This window comes from Lasiodiplodia theobromae (assembly GCF_012971845.1).
Source record: "Lasiodiplodia theobromae strain AM2As chromosome Unknown scaffold_16, whole genome shotgun sequence".
Taxonomy (NCBI): Eukaryota; Fungi; Ascomycota; class Dothideomycetes; order Botryosphaeriales; family Botryosphaeriaceae; genus Lasiodiplodia; species Lasiodiplodia theobromae.
Genome location: NW_023336366.1, coordinates 894,613 through 915,424, shown reverse-complemented (window position 1 = coordinate 915,424; position 20,812 = coordinate 894,613). Strand labels below are relative to the sequence as shown.

The following is a 20,812-nucleotide window of genomic DNA, read 5'->3' as shown; positions in this document are numbered from 1 at the left end:
GCTTTCTATCTAGAGAAGCTGCCTAAAGTGGGGCAGTGACCGGTTTTTCGGGTCTTCCAGCCACACGCCTTTCAGCTGACCGACTTGCCAAGCCAGATGAGCCTGACCTAGCGCCTATATATACCTCTCCCTTCTACGGTTCGAACAGTCTTCTTCCTTCCTTAGCTCTCTTTGCCTTTTGGCTTAGATCAAACCAGCATCATGAGAAGTATCGAACTCATGGTGCAAGGTAAGTTCCCCCATCCAACGTTCAACGTTATGGTTTTAACTTTCAATCTAGAGCCCGAGTTGACTTCTTTTTTCAAACAACTGCGGACTAGTGGCACAGATATTGCACTGCCTTCTGTGTTGCGCCAAACTTTTTTTTTTTTTCGTTGACTGCCTCGCCTTGAGCGGGACTTCAAGGAAGAAATTTTTTAGTTTGAGTCTGAACGAGGTGGTAACATAGTCACGGTGAAGCAGCTTTTGCGCAAGTGAGGTGTATGTTCATGACAGTGACCAACCAGGCAGTACTCGGTGCTGCTTCCGTTGGAAGACAGGCACTTCTGGACAGCACCCCCGTAGCCGTGGAAAATATTTCTAACGAAGTTGGTGAATTCCATGCTATTCGACTCCCTTCGTTGTTTGCTACCTTGTTTGCTATTGCATAGTCATCTGGCACGTAGATATTCTACGCTGCCCAGCAGATAGCTTATGGATCATTCTGCGCACAACCGTCAATTTCTAACACATACTTTTATTCTGCTGTCAGTGAAGACTCTTGGGAACAATCTATGCTGCTGCTTTCTTTCATGCGGTTGAAGCGAAGGTTGCAAGGACTTCACGGATTATTGCACGATGCGCCAGGAAGAGTGTGTATTGCTATCCGAAAGTCTCTACCTGTAGCTTTTCTCACAATGCCTTCTGTTCATCATAACCCTTTTCATCATTTGCTCTTTTTGGACATGACACCTGAAAGTACCGATCGCCTCACCGCGTAGTACTGATCGTCGCGACCTTTATGATCCCACAGTGTGTTACGTCTGAATGCTCCACGAGTTGCTCACTCACTTTCCTCGCACTTCTCCTGCTTCACATACTCAGCAGTCTGCTTGGCCTTCAGGTCCTTGAGCTTGTGAGCGATGGCGTGCATCGTCCTCTTCTTGGCCTTGACGCCATCGATGGTCTTGCCACGGAAGTGATCGTTGAACATCTTCGCCGCGTCTCCGGGGCTGATGCCGTCGTGCTCGTGGTAGATCTTTTCAATGTACTTCAGCTCCTGGCGGGTCCAGAACTTGACATGGCGCGTCTTCGAGTGGGTGCTCTCGTGGCCGCTCTCGTGGCGCATGGCGTCGCGTCCAATCGTGATGTTGTTGTTGCTGTACGTCTTGTTGTCGAGGGTGTCGCCATCTTCAGTCTTGATGTTGATGCCCTCGGCACGTTCAGTCTTGACATTGACGATGTCGTCCAGTTTGTTCGCGATGTGGGAGATGTAGGCCACTCCGTTCTTGATGCGGTTGGCCCATTCGTTCCTGATGTCGCTGGGCAGTTCGTTATTGATGACAAGCCTGTGGGTGCGTTCGTTCTGGATGTCCTCGCGCTTCTCGCCCTGACCGTTGCGGAGACATGCGGTCCAGTTGTCCCAGAGGAAGTTCAGCGCGTGCTGCTCATGGTGGATGGTATCAGGTAGCATATCGACTCAATGTCGTGAATAACATATCAAGATGGCGGTAGCTTACCAGAGTTTCGGGGTTGGCGCAGAGCGCCAAGTGCTCGATGTTAGACGCGAGGGTGCGCTCGACGTGCCTGCGTGCGGCGACGTCAGGCTCACAGTCTTGAGGAACGTCCGGCATCATGGTCGGGATGAGCACGAAGTCGCACAGCCCAACAATGTCTTGGGTGAGCCGCCAGAGCATCACAGGCGAGGCCATGCCCTGCAGCTGGTTCTCATCGCTGTCGATGATGTCGTCCATAACACGGTTGGTGCTGTAGTAGAGCCAGTCCAGACAGAGCTGGACTTCAAGGCGGTAGCACAACATGGCTGCAGGCGATCCTTCAGATGCGGGTGACGCTGACATGCAGCCCGAAGGGGAGGTTGGAGGTGTCGAGGTGTCAGTCGGGACCGTGGACATCGCCAGGAGTTAAAACAGCTGATGTCCGTGCACCCGCCCCTCCGTCACTTGCGCCCACGGACATGACACGCACCCAGAAGGACGGCGAAACTTCTTCGGTCTGACTCACCTTCCGGTATTGTAAGTGGGCTTAGGCAATGGCTCTGCGAAAGTCTATCCCGGCGAAGGCTGTCTTGCAGTCACTGAGCAATTTGCGCGCGCACACATGGCACACATACACTATCTTACGGCGGAGGATAAAGCAGGCTCGGAAGCAGTCTTAAAACCAAGTATCCTTCGTTATCAGCCATAACTAAAGCTGCAATTTCACACCGTTCGGGCGCGGCAAGACGCTGTTACTGTGCGATATCTCCAGAGGGAGATTTCCTACAGGTTTCCGACGCCAACTTTGGCATTAGGACGCCACTCCTTGACTGAAGGAAGGAAGCGATGTCAGCTCACAATACTTGGCATTGTTTCAAAGCCGAGCTCATATCTTTGTTCACCGCAGAAGACGAAGTGACTTGCTCGTCCGCGCTCGCTCTCTGTGCGAATGAGAGAGATGGCAAACAATCCAGCAATCTGCGAGTGACAGCGCCAAACAGCATTTTTCACCAACAATGACTCCAAAATTGCAAGTGATGCTTTCCTTGATCGTCTATCTTGCTTGGTGACTGATGGCGACGCAAGTGATCTTCTGGTACGTTGTCCGAGAACAAAGCTTTGTTCATCCGGATCCACTGGCAAATTCTGAAGTCTCTGAGCGACCAGGTGATATGGGTACAGCCCTGCTGTCCCTCTCTTTCCCGCTCGCAGCGTGGGTGAGCTACTAGCTTTTAGTTGCACAGTGCATCACGCGCGGCATAGAGCCCGCGAGCGGGGCCATACGTCACCGCATGACCTACGTGAACGTTACCAGTGATTGTTACCCGGGCCCTTCGCCCACCCGCCGCCGGCAGGTGACGCCCGGGCCGATCTTCTCCACCTGGGGCCTACTTAAGCAGCCCATCCTGCGAACCAAGACCTTTTCCTTTTCTCTCCAGCTCTCTTTGCCATTTGGCTCGGGCCAAGTAGGGGCCCTTCTTGGCGTAATTGCCAGGACGGTGCTGCGGCACCATGATAATTACTCCACTTTTTGGAACTTGGGCCGGGAGGCGCTGGGGACTTCCCATCTTTCCGGCCCACAGTGTCGCTCGTATTGCACTAACTCGAGTTGACGCGACCTTTGAACCTTTTCGTTGAGATTGCTCGCCTTGAGCGGGCACTTGAGGAAGAGGGAGCTGACGGGGCGAATGGAGGCTCACTTGCGATTGGACTCTGAGAAGAGCGATTTGCTGTAGCGGGCATTTTACGCCAGCGGGTGCATCCAGAAGGTCTCTTTCACGCTGCTTTTGGAGATCCTGGTGTGCGCTCACGATACTTTGTCGCGTCTGCGCTGCTCGTTCGTTGCGCATCTGAGACTCGCCGTCCTCACGCTCTCCGCTACCGTGCGCCGCGGCAGCCTGTCCACGAATCCGAAAACGCGGGATGCGCCTCTTCTTGCTTCTTTATCGCTGATTGCGTCCGCGAAATGCTTCAGTGTAGCCGCTTCTTGCAGCGAAGTTCAATTGAGCTCGAAGGAGCTCCAGTACTGTCCGCACGTCACTCTGCAAGTGACCCACGAGCCCGCCATGGTCTTTTGCCGGGATTACCACCCGTGCATTGCTGCACCGCGCTCGCGAAAGGACACGGGAACGTGTGGGTACGACGCTGGCTTGCAGTCTCACCTGGAGATCTGCATGGGCGGCCGCCGATATTACCAACGTGCGACCTACCTCATGATCCAGACGTGACGGAGATTCAGAGAATCGTCGCAAGCTTGTGAGTGACACACGTCGTCCGTTTGTCAGCGCGCGCGATTGGAGCTGACTTCAGCTACGTGAAAGACGCAACGTCGCCGAGCAGCGTCGGGATCGTAAGCGAGTTGGTGGCGACGGCTTGGAGCTCCAGCGTCCAGTTTTGGCATCAAGCTCGCGCTTGAGCAGAGGTGGCTCTTCGCTCTGAGCACTTGGGAAGTCAGCGGCCACGAATTCCCTCAGCCCGGCGCCAATGCTAAACTGAGCAAAGAATCCGGTATACCTATTTGCGATACTATGTCTACGTAGCTACGGAAGCGCCCAAAAGTCTTCTTCATGCACCAGTAAGCCGTGAAAGGTGCAAGGTTCCTTCGTTCCTGCTCGTTCTCAAGTATCCCTCTGGCCATGGGTCACGAAGTCTTAGGTTATTGAGCTGGCAAACGGCGGCGAGTAGTAGCACGCATGACAGCGATCCTTGCAAGGAATCTCTTCATGGATATGTAGCTTTCCAGGTGGCGCGCGGGTGGCAGATGGGCTGCTGTGTGGTGCTCGACCGTTGCGACATGGTGGTGATTTTCGCGTCCAATGTTCCTGGAGCAAGACTAACAGGCGGTTCAAGGTTACAAGCTCACTGGGAGATGTCAGCCCGAAGTTCTCTAGCATGCGTGGCTCCTCAGTCGGCTTCGAGAGTGGCGTGTGGGGTTGTACAGAGAATTGCAGCACCTGATCAAAGCCAGCGTGCCGTGCCGCGTCGTGGGAGGGTTGGAGGGAGAGGATTTGCTGCAATGTATGCAGCTTTTGTAGCATGCGTAGCTGAGAGGTCATCAGTATCTGGTCCCGAAGTCGTGCCATTTGCAGTAAGATTCTGGTGAGGACATGCGGACTCTTCTCTCTAAGTGCGTCCCGACAGGGAAATGAAGGCGCACCTGTGAGTGAGGTAGGGCAGTGAGTGGCAGCCTGCACGCTAAGCTTTGGCGGCACTGCGGGTGGTGAGCTACGCCCCGAGGAAGAAGCTGGCTTCTACTTAAGCTCGCCCGCCTTCAGATCTTCTTACCCCAACCACCACAACCTCACGACACGACACGGCACGAAGAGGTACGCCACCTCTCCAACCGCATGGATAGCATGCACTGACAAGACAAACAGGCTCCTCGGAAGCTTCTACGGCCCATAACGCGCAGATAGCGTCACGCACTCGTCAGGAACCTCACGCCCTTCGCCCAGCGCCTCGTCTGTGAACATGGCTCCTCATGTCGCTGAGCTCCTCTTTGGCGTAGACGACATTGTCTTCTACATGGTCCTCGAAGCCTTCGCCTGGAGCACCCTCCTCGGCTTCGCCGTCTTCCTTGGCCACGTCTACCAGTCCCAGGGCCTCGCTGTCCACGCCATCTCCTTCTTCATCTTCTTCGAGTACTTCTGGGTCACTCGCTTCGGCTTCGGCTTAGAATGGTGCCACTATGACATGATCGAGTGCATGCAACAGATGGCCCGGCTTCTCCTCGATGTGCTCCTGTTCCTCAAGTATCGCCGCATCGCCATGGACATGCGCAAGGAGCAGCAGAACCTCCCGCCGCAGAACCACCCGCTGCCTCCCATGCTAAGCCGCCGCGAACGCCGCCAGCAGCAGCGCGAGCAGCAGCGCGAGCACCGTCGTGAGCACCGTCGTGAGCTGCAGCGCGAGCTGCGTCGCTGCCAGGGAAACCCTTCGCCTCGCATCCATGACGACGACAGGATCTCGATCAGCTCCACGGGCGACAACTCCAACGACTCTGCTACGAACGGAATGCGCCAGATTCGTGGTAATGACAAGACGTCCGCTGCGGTGCGCGGTAGGATCATTCGGAGCCGTCATGTACACAAGAAGCACTATGTGGCCACCGACACCGAGGCGGCGGGCCTTGGTATCAAGCCTTAAGGCCAGGACACAAGCTGTCAGATGTGGATGCTCTCAAGCGGCTTAAAGATTGATGGTCGCGTCTGGACAACAACCAACATGAATGGTAGGAGCGGGTAGCTCTCTCTATGTCTACACTTGGGTCGTCAGGGTTTGGCCCGACAAGATGAATTGCAATACAAGGAACGAGGACTTCTCAGTCTCTCAGTTCTACTTTCCTTATGCTTTGGCTCCCTTGGTGATACTGTCCCGCAATGCATTGCCTGTTTCTGCCGCCGTGCCTCTCTGCCTCGGCATTCTGCTGATCAGCCCAGTGAAGCATAAGGCGAAAGACTGCCTGTTGTAGAGTCCGACACTGGCTACCTCGATGCACTTGTGTCACCGCCGTGATGACCATCCCCTCCCTCTCGTCTTGTCGCCGTTGTTGAGCACTGGTAAGTCTCTTCGCCACTCCCCTACACCCTTGTGCTGCAGCGCGGCTGAAGAAGGACGTTGAAGTCGAGAATATGCACGCTAAAAGGATCTGGCCGCTACGCACGAGCGCAGAGCTGTGCCAGGATGCTACCGCTGCCGTCGCTGCCGCTGCTCCACTGCTAATGCGGGTGATGGACATTGTGGGGCCAGCAGTATAAGACGAAGAGGACGCCGGCAAAGCGTTTATGGACTAGCGCCTGCCGAATTCGGCAACAAGCCCAGAGTGGAGCCAATAAGGGGGAGGCGGCGCAGCAAAGCAGCAGCAGAGGCTGACAGACGACGACGATGATGTCGACAGTGGCTGATGATAGGGAGACTTGGACCATGCGCTCATCGGGGTGAGCTATTCTAAGCCACGGCGCTGATGGGCTAACGGCGCGGGCGTGTGGGGTACCGCGTCCATGCGTTTGAGGAGGAGGACCATGGGGAGTATAGGCTCGCTGGGGATTATTAGCTTGACGGCGAGGACTTCTTGCAGGCCTGTTCGTTCTATTAGCGCGTCTCAGGATAGAAGTTGAATTGTTTGTTCATGCGTATGAGGCAAGGCTCTACATCGGCAGTCGATGTCGAGATTGTGTGGTACGACTTGAGACGACAGAGGTGGTACCGACTCGGTTCCTGGCGAATTTTCGGCACCAAAGACAGAGATGGAGATCTGCCGCTCTAAGGATCACTTGACGCGATATACTTTGATGTGCGATGATGGTGAAAATCCGTGCTGGAGAGCAGAGAGGATCGCAGAAACGGCGCACCAGCCATCACGGTCGCGATCTCCTGACTCGACGCGACTCGACAGTTGGAAACAACCACCGGGTGTCTCCTGTCAGCCTTATCCATCGTCGTTGTTGCTGTACAGGCCGGTGCGTGCGGCAATGCCACGTCAGGCCCGCTCTCCACCCGTCGCGCGCACCCCACATCGAAGTGGCATCAGCGTTCAACGTTGAGCAGCTCAAGGAGGTCTAGCCCGGAGGAGGATTACGTAGCAGGCCCGCCAAGCAGCCGTGCTTCTAGAAGACAGGTCGACGCGGGCTGGGAGATCTGGCGCGTCGTGGCTTTGGGAAGTGGGATGATGAACGCTCGGGTGGAGACAGGCCGAGTGACAGCAAGGATCGGCGAACGGGAAGCACGATACGATCTGCGTTCTAACGCCCGCAATCGAACATTCGCTGCAGAGTTTGCTCACCGCAGGTTGCATGGCATGAGGCGTTTTGGGTTCACGCAGGCACCAGGTGCGATGACGATGGGGGCGGCAATCGATAAAGCGGACTGGCCAGCGGGCGGCGGCCCTGCATGGCACCGGAAATGAGCAGGCCAGGAGGTCGAAATAGAGGACCAGGGGTTCTAGCCTCGCGTGAGGCCTGCCAGCACGTGAGAAACGGCGCCCGGACGTGTCAAGCGCGCGACAGACGCGCTCACCGCTCCGTCACCGTCTGGCAGGCTAGGCAGCGCAGGGCAAAAGCACAACAGAGGCGCCCAAGTGTGCGTCGGCCGGCTCTTGAGCGAAAAGTCATCGCGCTCTGGACCAATCATCGCTGTGGGGGGGCCGCGCGCATGCCTAGCGGCGATCCCTGCTGCCGGCCTACCGCCAGAGCGACTCCTGAACGCCGGGCGTGATAAGCTACTGCGAGCTCCCTGCGAGTTCGTCCACCACTGAAGCAGAGGTCTCCCCGCCGCCCGGCCCTGCCCATTCCACACGCCGGACCTACGCCCCCATTGACTCTCCCGCGCGTGCGCCGCGACCTCCGGAATTCTCGCCTCTGCCCAAACCTGTGCCCCACTACTCAGTCTGAAACAGCGTCCGACGCACTGCTCGAGCTGCGTCGTCTTATGCCTGTCGCGCGCCAAACCGAGGCCGCCTCCCGCCCGCCCGCAAAAGCCCAGAGCGCCTAATTTCCATCCCGATCCCCGTCCTCGACATCATCTTGCCGCTGCAGAACGCCGCACCTCCACCCCGACACCCCTCCCGACTTCTCGCCGTGGTCGCCCGCCGTAGGCCGGCTCACTGAAAGACGTCACCATGGCTCTCGACGAAGCTACCTCGCCGACGGCGGACTCGCCCATCGACTTCCAGAACTCGCGCAAGCACGAAGGCGGGAAGCCCCTGCCCACCGACTCCATGGTCACCGTCCCTCTGTCGCCCACCGAGTCGAGCAACCCCGTCCAGAGCCTGGACGCTATTGCCGACAAGCCAGAGATCACCGTCAACAAGACGCGCGACAGCAGAATAGGGGCCGCTGCCCCGAGCTTGGACGAAGTCATCGTGGAGAAGACCGAAGAGAAGAAGAATGATACCCCGGAGGACAGCGCAGAGAGGCCCAGAAGCAGACCATCCACCATCGTCCGCTCCCGCAGCGGCAGCTCAGGCTCCGCCGATTCGGGCGGCAAGGTCGATTGGGAGGAGCTTGATAAGAAGGAAGAGCAGATTGAGCAGGATGAAGGCTCCGACGAGGTCAGCTCTTCTCTCAACTGCGTCGAGACGCTTCTTTGCTAACCACAGAACAGAGCACCGCACTCCTCCTAGCCAGACTTGAGCAGGAGAACCAGGCCATTGCTACAGACCCCAAGAACGCCGCTTCCAAAGCCCGCTCGCGGAGCCAGTCGCGGCCGCCGTCGATGAACCAGCTGAAGAAGATGGTCGAGGACCAGAACAACTCCGAGAGCGTCCGCTTTTCTCTACTCCCCTCGCCGCCGCCCATGACTGAGCTCGAGTTCTGGGCTGCGCTGGTTCGCGACTATACGGGCACCGCTCAGCGCCTGCCTACCTTGACCTCGAACAAGATCCGCGCCGGTATCCCGGCACCTCTGCGTGGCGTGACCTGGGTCAGCATGGCTGGCGCGCGCGACCGCGGCATCGAGGAGCAGTATGAGCGCCTGTGCACCGAAAGCAGCCCCTACGAAAACATGATCGGCAAGGACATTGGTAGGAGCTTCCCCGGCGTCGAGATGTTCAGGGACCCCGAAGGCGAAGGCCAGAAGATGCTTGGCCGCGTCCTCAAGTGCTTCAGCTTGTACGATGACAAGATTGGCTACTGCCAGGGCTTGGGCTTCCTCGTTGGACCCCTGCTCATGCAGATGGGCGACAAGGAGGCCTTCTGCGTGCTGGTCCGGTAAGCACACCATTTCTTGCGATGTGAAGGCGCAGTTTGCTGACTTCGCGCAGTCTCATGGAAGACTATGACCTCCGTTCCTGCTTCCTGCCCGATCTTTCTGGCCTGCACCTCCGCATTTACCAGTTCCGCCGCCTGATGCAGCAGCTCATCCCCGAGCTCTACGCGCACCTCGAGACGATGAACATTGAGGCGGCCTACCTCTCGCAATGGTTCCTGTCCTTCTTCGCAGTGACTTGCCCTCTTCCGATGCTCTTCCGCATTTACGACGTCATTTTCGCCGAGGGTGCCTCCGAGACTATCATGCGCGTTGCGCTCGCCATTATGCGCAAGAACGAGCAGCGCCTCCTGGCCTTCACCGAGTTTGAGGACGTCATCCAGCTGTTGCTGTCGCGCTCGCTTTGGGACCCCTACGGTTGCAACCAGCAGTCGGCCGATGACCTCGTCAACGACTTCTGCAGCTTCACTAGCGTTGTCACCCGCGAGCACCTCCAGGCTCTCGAGGCCAGCTTCAGGGACGCCTCCAGCGACGAGACGGCGTCCAAGGGCTTCTTCCCCGAAGTCCAGAACGCGGCACAGAGGTTCTTGGGCCGCATCTGGGGCCCCGACAAGAGGAACACTACCGCAACGCTCAGCCCGCCCGCAGACAAGCCGTCTAGGCCAGTCAGCTTCATGAAGCGCACGGCTTCCAAGCAGAGCATCGCGTCGACTCTCAACTCGGTCGATGGCTCTGACAGCACAGGTAGAAGCCACAACAGCACGGCGACGGCCATGACCGAGCTCACTAATCGCGAATCCTCAGCCGACGCCATGTCGGTCAAGTCGATGAAGATAGGAAACGTTAGGAACACGATGATGTCGCACCACGACCGGGATCTCCACAGCCAGATCGAGGACCTCCTGACGGCGCTGAGCGAGATGCAGCGCGAGCACGCTACTCTGGCGGCCGAGCTGCAGAAGGAGCGCGAGGACCGTCGTGAGGACCACCGTGTCGTGCGCAGCCTCGTCGAGCGTGTCAAGCAGGACAAGGGCATCACCACGACGACCAAAGCGCAGCGCCGTCGCACCTCTCCCCTGAACAGCATTGACGACCTCAAGAACAAGCGCATGTCGACGCCGCCTTCGTTGACGTCCAACGAAGACTTCCAGGGCCTTGTCGAGAAGATCGAAATGCGCTTCCCGGCCAAGGCGCAGCACAACCGCAGCGCGTCCGTCTTCGAGACCAAGCAGTACCTCCGCGAATCGCTGGCCCGTTCCAAGGAGCAGCTCCATCTCGAGACGACGCGCTCGCAGTCGCTGTCCCGGCAGCTTCTGGACGCCGAGACCGAGACGGCATCGCTGCGCACACAGTTGGACGAAACGCGGCACCGCCTGCAGGCCTCGATGGTCGACCGCCAGCGTCTCGAGCGGAGCATCCAGGACCTGAAGGCGGAGAACCAGAAAGCGCGCAAGGCATCGACGTGGTCGGGCTCGGAGTCCGACGTGCCCAGCCTCACGCGGTCCGACACGGCCGACTCGATATCGTCATCGACGTCGGGCAAGGGGCTGCGCGAGTTCAAGCTCGGCCGCAGCAACACCACCCGATCCATTTCGACGACCAAGACTCGCAACAGCTTCGGCCGCATTGCGCCCACGCCCAACACTTCGGCCGTGGCGCCCGTCCCGCAGCGCAGCTCGAGCCCCCACACATCGGCCTCGCCCATGTTCGCCAAGCGCAGCTCGTCCCTCTCCGCGCACGCCGCCTTTTCGTCGTCGTCGCCGCCCCCCGATCCCTCAAGCGACGATGCCATCCTGCTCGAGCTCGTCAACGCCAAGACGGCCGAAGCCGTCGCTCGCCAGGAACTCGAGGAGCTGCGCGCTCGCTTCGAGAGCATGCGCAAGATGCTGGGCGTCGCCACCCCGAGCCCCAACAGCTCCACCAGCGGCCTCACGCCCTCCAAGTCGGCGACCAGCGAGAACGGCTTCTTCACGTCGTCGAGTAAGCCGCCGGGCAGCTCGCACAGCACCGCCAGCACCAACAACAACACCGGTGGTGGCTTCTGGGGCTGGGGAAAGAGGAGCGTGAGCACCACGGCCGCCGAGGCCAAGTAAGGGGAGCACTTCGTCATGACACCTTATCATCATAGCGTCCCACGCCACGAAAAGAACTGTACACTACTTGCACACTCTGTACCACGACGATCGACATAATCGGGCTATGTGGCTTGTTTCTAGAAGGAGACCACTCACATATACATACCACGCATCAAGAGTGGTTGACGACGTTTCTGTTTTTCCTTCTTCCATGGCGGCTTCTATTTTTTCGAGCACCACCGTTTCTGTCATGAGCGTTGCAACATTGCACAAATGTTCCTCGAAGGGTTTTCGTCTACTTTTTTCAAATGCGGGGTGTTATGGTAACATTCTGGGAGGTGTTTGCTGAAACGTTTCCTTTTTCCTCCTATTTTTGCTCCTTTTATTTCTCGTTCATCGATTCTCAAGGGAGGAATTTTTTTCTTTATCTTGTCTTCAACGTACCGAACCAGCATCACCAAGCCTCTTCTCGCTGATGATTGCTGGCGGTGTGCTGCGCATGGCGGATCATGAAACAACGGAAAGAGGGGAAAGGGAACTTAGAAAAAGAGAGAGTGAGAGAGCGAGAGCTAAAGCGGATGTTAGCTTTGCGTAGTCGGCCATCAATCGGCGTCTGACTTTTGTGTTGTGCGAAACTGAAAGGGCTGGCTTGACTTAGCTTGGCTGGATATAGTAAAGGGGGGGAGAGGAGGTATATGGGCATGGCAGCAGTTAATTATCGGAGATACCAAAATTCGAGATGTGAATGGCTTTTTTTTCTTCTTCAAAACACTTTGGTTCACTTTTCTGCACGTCACTTGAGAGCTTGGTATCCCCCTTGGCACTGAAAGCTTGTCAGAAGACGTGCTTTTTGTCGCTGGTATCCACCCGCATTGTTGAAGGACAAATCTGTTTAGCATCTCTGGCAAATTCTCGCTGATCTCAATAAGTGTGGAAAATGTCTTCCGCGCAGCCCTTATCCACGACCCTATAGACCTCCACAGAAGCTTCAACCGAGCCGAGAGCAGCGGGATGTAAGACCATAATATCCAGCCGACCGAACTATTGGTCGTGAGCGACCGGGATTTTTTCTTTTTTCTTTTTCTTCGCTCCGAAGTCTTCATGACTAGTGCGACACTTTGAGGTGGGCGCCATGTCGCACCATTTATTGCGACAACCTTTTGTGACGTCAGCAGCGCGAGGGAGGGGGGTGACACAAAGGAGGGGCTGTGTGTTCCCCGCCGCCGCGGCCGCCGCCGCGTCCCGTCGCGGGGAAGACGCGCCGAGTCGCGTTTATTATCGTGCTTTGCTTTTTTGGGGTTGGGCTGGGAACACCACGCGGGGGCGGAGAGGGCTGAGGGGGCTGAGGGGCGGGTGAGGCTGAACATTGCTCCCGTCGGAGCTGTCGGCCTTGCTGCCTGACATAATAAAAAATTTGGGGCTTAAACTAAAGGATAGCTCGTCGCACTGGTCCTCCAAAATTTCTTGAATTCCGTACAATTGTGAATCAATCCTGTGCTGAACCGACAGTCTCTGTTTCTTATGATTTCTAAGCACTCATTCGTGCTTTGTGGATACCAAACGATGCTCGATTATAGACATGTCAGCATACATGGTCAACGGAAGTCGGTCCTTCGCCTGACAGTTACTTGACGCATCTGCGAGACGGGTAGGACGCTCCGAGCCGGGTGGAATTCTTTATGTCTCTAGACATGCAGAGGCGAGGAGGCAATGAGCGAACCGGGGTGGAGGGGAGACTGTAGCCCAGCAAACAGTATGGTCTGCAACTGAAACCTCCCAATACTTACTTAGATCTCACTTGTACTTCGCGATTCATCAGCCTGCATGGCACAGAATGTAATATTGTGAGCGTCCTGTCGAACAGCAGAACGAAAAAAAAAAAAAAAAAAACTCTGTTAGGCTGGGGCTGATTGCGTGTTAAGCCTCATCAATCCCCCACTTCCAATCCTTGCATGGATGACGTGAGAATGCGCGGATCCAAAGTTTTGACACCCAAGTGACTCGCACAGGCCTTGTAAGTAAGATGGCATGCCCCAAGACTCCCTAGTCACATATGCAGTGCGTTGTAATGCCACAAATGCATGCGGCGATGCTGATAAATGCGTGCTACCACGCTTCCGTGGTTTTCGCATCGGCGCATCTGACGGAGTAAGTATGCATTACTAACCCAGCAGCATTGAACATCAGCCTCGCCGCAGCATCCAGACACGCGCGTTCTGAGAGAAAGCCTCTTCTGTTACGCGATATCTTTCGATGAGTACTCATTATTCAACGCTAAGCTACAGTCTAGCACCTTGCAGTGATGCACGGTTAATGTCTTATTCTGTCTTTTCGAATGACTAGTGGCGGGAGTAACCAAGCCACGGTGTTTACTAATGAAGATCAAGCCCATTTGTGTTCCTACTAGTTTCTGAGCATTTGCGAATTGCACTAAGTGGGCACATCCCGCTAAGCACTCTCCACATAACCAATCATCATCTATGTACATCCGACTTATCCGAGCACCATTGAGATGGCATTCACATGTTTCCCATACCACATTTGCATTATATAAGGCTGTCCCCAACTTCAGTCTATTCACACTCTTTAGTTGCTTTGATACCCGTTCAAGTTTTCAATATTCCGCGCAAAATTGGGCCCAGAAATACAGCCTACCTTTATACAACTCCTCTTAAAACAACTCTCTTGTGAAAGAGCTGCGTGACATCGTGATGCTCATTCATCCTCTCTAATCCCACTTGGGACCCCAATTCAACAAGGAAAGGCCGCCTCTATTCCGATGCTCGGTCAGGCCCATTTTTTCCCTCCAACCTCCCTCCGACCTCCCTCGACCTACCCAGTCTTCTCCCAGTTCCCTAGACTTTCCCCCACTTTCCCAGGCTTTTACAGGCATCCTCCTCCCTGATCAGATTTCCCTCTCCCTTCTCAAAAATATCCCTACCTTGTCAGACCCCTCTATCCCACGCCCTACCTCCCGAGATCTTCGCCTACCCGTCCAGGCCTTATCATACTTGTCCAGGCTTTTCTCTGATGCCAAGATGCCCAACAAAGGCCATAGGGAGGGTTTGTTGAAGCCGATCAGGCGAAAAAACCACTCCACGCCTACATACCCATCCATAGCAGCCTCAGGGCTCCTTTCATCAACCAAGCCGGAAAGCCACCCAGCCACCCAAGCCCCTGTAAACGTCAATCACTTCACACCCAATCCTCAAAGAAAAAGGCTTGCATGTCCATACCGAAAAAAGTACCCACGGTACAAGCCGAAGGCCTCAGCCTGCCTTCATCCATTCGCAGACATCTCGCGTCTCAAGTGGGTGCTATCTGAGCTCCAGAGATAAGGTCTCGCTAATTGAAGGCTTCTTGAAGAGAACATCTCTACAGATGCCATATGGAGCAACAGCAGTGCTTGCGGTGTCGTGCCACTTTTGATAGCGAGACTGCTTTGGAAACTCACATGCAAGCAACGGATGTATGCCAACCTTTCCAACAGCTTGAGTTACAGGTGTTTGGACGGGATATTCAAGACAAATTGAAAAAACGGTCCAGTAAAAAGTCGGACGAAGAGAAGTGGGCTGGGGTGTACCGAACACTTTTCCCCAAAGACAGAGATATTCCACTGCCTCGTAAGTCAATCAATATTCTCAAACAAGAACTACATGTGGAATTCCTTTTTGACACGTCCCACATTATAGACCACGATGAACTTCCTTTGGCAGAGTACCGCGAAAGCGTCCAGCACAAGCTACCCGGGAGGCTGAAGGATGCACTCGAAAAACTTGTAGCGCCTGATACTGGCGTTGCATCGCTTTCCGAGCCCATGATGGTCGAGATCATTAAAGTTGTGTGCGCATGCAGTGATGAGTTGCTTCGGGAGTTTCAGCACGCACAGCAACATGAAGCAGCGCAGTACCAACCACTCGGCCTTGCGTCATCGGAAACTTCTCCACAGGTCGCCTTGGAGAACTCCTTTGTGGACACAGGTACTAAAGGGTCTGTCGACATGCTACAAGATATGGTGTCAAACTGGAACCCTCAACAGCCTGCTTTTCCAGAAGTGTCGATGCCGTTCACTATGGAACCCCGCAGCAGTTTCAATGGAAGCACGAGTATCAACTACGTCAGTCAACACAGTACCTCGAGTACGCACTGGGGAGGTGCAAATGCGGGCATGCATCAGTCTTGCCAATCTCAGGCTTGGTACCCACCTCAGTGGAGCTCTCCTTATCTCGCATCAACTGGAGGCGTACTTGCTTCTACACACGGGCAGTTTATGCCGATGCTGCCAACGCTCACTAGCGACTTTGCACCTGTTGGGGACGCGAATCAAGCTTCAGCTGTTACAGGAACAAATGCCAGCTTCACCGCAGATATGTCCATTGACACTTTTCACTCAAATTCTCCTTCGTTCGAATTCTGAAAGCCCCACAGAAAAGGTTTTTTTTAGAAGTGCTTGTTTTATCTCATAAAAGATTCTATTTTTATCTCTTTACTTTTCTAATTCTTCTCTATAACAACTCTCTTATTGTAACCTAAAATACCTTCGGTGTTTCTACTTCACGAATAGATAACTAAATCTTTCGCGAATTATAACTAAAAGAAGTAGTATCTTAGAACAATTTATTATTAAAGCCGAATTTAGAAAAGAGTTAGACTAAAAGTCGATATATCTTAAAAAGGTATAGGCGGTTTCTATACGTATAGAAGTTAAACCTATGTATAGATAGCTACTATTCGTATAGAGACGCAAACGCTTGGACTTTAATAATAGCTATAAAATAAATTATAGTACGAGAAACTATAGAGAATAAGATTTCTAATTAAGTCTTTTATTTCACTTTTCTTCTCTAAAGAGATAATACTAGGACTGCTTCGTCGTGGTAAGATCGGAGCATCGTTAATATTATATACGTATAGTTAAACAAACCCAAAAGGAACTCATATAGATTAATTCAGTTAAGAAGCCTTTGAATGAATGATTCAGAGCGTTTTCAACTTCTGTGACGTCAAAAAGCTGGGCTGACGCAACTGTTCGCTTCGCGATGTCTGAAAAAGAGGTGGATCCGCAGGCAACCGTAGTTTCTCGGAGTGGCGCCCCCACCTCCTCACTTCACGGCCTCGCCTCTCTAAACACCCGCCCTACCTCACGGACCTATGCGACGTTAGTACAGCCACCCTGAAAAATCGCTCGTTGGAAGCCTCACTTATGACCGGCCTTCGCCGAAGACCCCGAACGCTTAGTATCCAACCATTCCACGCGATCAACGGCAAGTCGAGGCCCGGGAGACGTATCATATCGGCAAGGCGGCGGACGGGGCGTGCGAGAGCGCGGTTGCGATCATACACCTGAAGCAACTTGGATGATGGTGGCACACGCTGCAGACTTTAAAGGATATGCCTGTCAACGGCGGTGTCGGCTGTCTACGTCGCAAGGGGGCCCAGACCCAGCAACGCTGTGAGGGTTTCTGGGGCCATGTGGCATCCTAGGAAGCCTCGGGGTCAGCCCAGTCGTGAGGTTGTACTGCTGCTGGGTCATCAATTCATGCAGACGCTGACATGCCATCAGGAAATCCTTTAGCCTGATGTTACTTTCGCTCTCCGGCTCATTCCGCCCCTATGTGCAATATGGCCGCCTCAAGCAACGATACTGGTCATAGATCCCGAAGAGTCGCATAAGCTCGTCCAAGCACATGCCACAAATATGTCACAGCTGTTGAAATTGATGGATGAGCAGGCATGATAGCAATATAAGGCTTCAAGGAACTTCGTTGTAAGCCCCATATTTGTGCGGTTGGTATACTTATTCCCTGACATGCAATGCGGTGCATACAGGCATCCATATGCGTATGCATTCACGCCCAAATGCTGTCACTTTTTGGTTGGGCACCAATGCCTGGATTTAACAGTCAGTGGCCTCCCTGCTCGGCGCTCGCGCGTCGTGAGCGGATCTTGGGTGTAGGCACGATGTGAGGCGGCAGTAGTTGGTTACTTTTTGGCTCAAATTTAAATGTAGGTATATCCTGTTCTCACAGCTTTCCAGTAAAGATGAAGTCTCACACAGAGCTCAGAGACAGGCGGCGCCATCCAGCGTCGAGACGGTCGATCTCAAAGCTCACGAACATTAGCTCCGACAGTTCGTCACCTTTCGCTGTGAATGCTAGCAAAATTAACTGACATCTGATACAAAGCCTCCAAAGCACTACCTACCAAAAGACTTGCATGTCCATACTCAAAGAAACTGCCACAGAGCGATACCATTGCTAGCGCCTGCACCCATTCCTGGCGGAGAGTCACACGCATAAAGTAAGGTCAGAAGCATATTTTTCTTAGGGGTCCTGCTAAAGTTCATACTAGAGAGCATCTATTCAGATGCCATGGCCACAGGTTCCAATGCGGAAGATGCTATGAGACATTTAAAGGCGCTGAGACATATGAGCGTCATCGAATGTCGCTGATGGCATGTGAGGTGCGGACTTCACCCGACCTCAGGACATTTTCTGGAAATACATGGGATAAGTTGAAGAAAAGAGCTGCAACCCGAAGATCCGAGGAGGAAAAGTGGCAAGACGTATACAAAATACTCTTTCCGGACGATTCGGACATCCCGTCGCCGTGTAAGTAGACTTACGAACCCGGACCTTCTCTGTAGACGGGTGTCCGAGAGAATTGCTTCCATTACGGCCAGGTGACTGACTCCTTCGATGATCCAGACAACGACACTTCCCATACTCATCCGAAGTATGATTCCCAACAATCTCTGAACAGGTTCATGGTCAGCCCTGGAGAACCGTCTGTCCACGCAGAGTTCCACGAGCAGATTCGGAAACTTGTCGCTGTGACTCGTGAAAGCCCGTCTCATCAGGCTCAGCAATATCAAACATTGGACTATACCGGCCAGAACGAGGATTCAACCACTCACATCACATCTCCTGTCGGGCATAGCAGTGATGAGCAATGTGCGAATACAATTGACTCGCTACAGCTGTTTCCATGTAGCACCAGTGGTTTGAACAACAATTGGCCTGGGGGCCGGGATCCTCCGCTCCCGCATGGCCTCTGGACGCAACCCGAAAAGTTTGGAAACAATGCTCTGGCTCCAGCCTTGCTAGAGACTGTTACTGAGGGCTCTCACTCAGACCTCAATATTTGTGATTGGACGCCTCAGCAAGGCGAACGATTTCCCACATATTCAGAGCCATCAATGGCTTTTGACCTCGACCAGCGCCATGATGCGCCACCAGCGTTCATGTACCGAGATTTGGCCAATCAGCGTAGCAAACCATCCCACCAGGACAGCCAACTTCACTCGCGTCGAATCCATGGCGCTCAAGAGCGAGGCTGGCGCGGCTACGAGAATTGATCCAGTAACAGTGACACTCACTTTGGATATCTTTCATTGGATTCTACGAAACGGCGGCTATTGGACGGACAACTATCCCCCTCTGTTCTTTCCAGCAAATCGACATTCGTTTACGGCTGTATTTCGGATTATTTGGATTGAGTATATCGTCAATGAATCTTCACGTTGGTGTAGCGGAACCCTGCAGACAATAAGTGAGGCCATTGGTATGCGGCTCGTTCTTTGACACAAGCCAGCAGGCAGCAGAGACAGCGCGCGTCCGACGGTGGCTGAGTCTTTGCGTCGAGTTCGTGGCTGTGGGGTTCATGCATGTCGGTTAATCCGGAAGAGCTGCGGAGGCCGCACGATTGCCTCTTTTTAGTGTCTGCCTCGTATGCTGCTGGCCCCCAACTCTGCCTCGCCGCAGCCGTGCAGCTCGATTAGGCGCCTGGTTCCCGATGTGGTATTCCCATCCCCACCTTTGAGATTGATTGGCTGTCGGAAGACCTCGCAACCTTCAGCTGAGGCAATGTATGACCACCCACCCTGCTAGCACAGCATTGAGGCGCCCGCGGCGTCCGCTCCTCTTGCGCGGCTGCGAGTTAACGCGCGGAGCATTGCGCAAGCCGGCGGTTGGGTGATTGCTCGTGAGAGCACCCAGCATAAAAACGCAATTGTCTGCACACCTTCTCATCAATTGACATCGACAGTGGAATCCACATCGACACAGCTTTTTACTCTCAACACCCAATTTCTGAACCTACATCTTTGCTGCAATATACACCGAAACTCTGACCGAAGGATGCCCGGAAAACCTGGGTATAGTATCGAGCGCATATACCATTTGTTCTGCTGACTCCTTCACTTTTTGATTTCTCCAGGAATAGAGGACGGCTCCGTTAATTTCTAAAAAAAAATTCTTCCTCGATGCAGCTTTAACAGCAGAATTTTGCCTCAGTAATTGGAAAAAGCTGCTATCTGAGTTCCTTTAGCCGCACGCCCTTGGACCTGTCATCGTCACTACTTCCCCGCCTCCCGACCACTGCCAGACATTGAAGCCGGCCAGACCGCGTTCCTCAAGTTCCTACGAAAGAGAAAGATATCGAATCTTTCAGTGACGGTGACCGGAAGCTGTTAAATTTCGGTGCTGCTGACAATCAAGAAACTCCGGCTGATACCAAGCTCAATGAGCGTGAAGAACACCGCCTCCAATCCCAGAAAACATTGCGAATACCGTTGTTGCGATTCTGCACATTGTCAATCTGCCTTGTCGGTAAAACTCCCACACATGAGCCTTGCAGGTGACTATGAGACAGACGTTCCATTTTAGTGCTCACATGTGTTACTTCTATTTTCGCTCAATCAATAATGAGGGGCTTAGCATATGCAGATAGCTTTTTACGGGAGTTATTCGCGCCGAGTAATCACAAGCACTTCGAGCTGTACTCAATGAACCAGTCTTGTTAGCTAGTATATATTCAGTTCAGGGGTTTTAGTTAAAGGCGAAGATTGGAATGATCCGGTGTGGTTGATTTAAGAAGGTTTTCTTGGGTCTCCGACGTCAGTCGTCATGTAGCGGGCAATCGAACACGTCGTTGTGGGTCTCCGAAGATCACTCAAAGAGCGCTAATGTGCTAAGCCACCCCCCACACAGGCGAAATTTTTCGAAGGGTATGATGTATTGCAGATTTTTGGAGGGGAACATGTTCGTCAGGCTGCAAACTGCCTTGTCCGGGGCGGAGCAGAGCACTTGCAGCATGGCTGTGTTCGAGCGGTAAACACGGAATTGAGGATGATTGGCGAACTATGTGGGATAGATGCACGTCGGCCGTCCCCGGGCTGCAAATTCTGCCTCGCAATGTGCTGCGGACGTAAAAGCAAGGAAAATGTGCAGACTGCCGTGCCAATGTAATCCTGCTTTTACTATCCACCAGTGAAGACGACACACCGGTCTGTCCTGCGTGTACGTGTCCGCAGCACGGGCGTGTGACCCCGTGCGATCA

General features: G+C 54.1%; 3 protein-coding genes across 3 annotated transcripts; 2 read left to right on the top strand and 1 right to left on the bottom strand.

Moving 5' to 3' along the window:
* Positions 1-1,042: 1,042 nt before the first annotated feature.
* On the bottom strand, positions 1,043-2,018 carry LTHEOB_5926 (uncharacterized protein; the record flags this gene model as incomplete). The annotated part of the gene is made up of 2 exons (XM_035515125.1): positions 1,043-1,642; positions 1,719-2,018. The coding sequence occupies 2 exons, from the start codon at positions 2,016-2,018 to the stop codon at positions 1,043-1,045; spliced, it is 900 nt and encodes a 299-aa protein (XP_035373618.1).
* Positions 2,019-5,165: 3,147 nt separating this feature from the next.
* Positions 5,166-5,840, top strand: LTHEOB_5925 (Nuclear protein; the record flags this gene model as incomplete). The annotated part of the gene is made up of 1 exon (XM_035515124.1): positions 5,166-5,840. One exon carries the CDS (start codon positions 5,166-5,168, stop codon positions 5,838-5,840), a length of 675 nt encoding a protein of 224 aa, XP_035373617.1.
* Positions 5,841-8,310: 2,470 nt separating this feature from the next.
* On the top strand, positions 8,311-11,491 carry LTHEOB_5924 (GTPAse activating protein; the record flags this gene model as incomplete). Its single annotated transcript, XM_035515123.1, has 3 exons — positions 8,311-8,742; positions 8,796-9,400; positions 9,454-11,491. 3 exons carry the CDS (start codon positions 8,311-8,313, stop codon positions 11,489-11,491), a joined length of 3,075 nt encoding a protein of 1,024 aa, XP_035373616.1.
* Between the last annotated feature and the right edge of the window lie 9,321 nt (positions 11,492-20,812).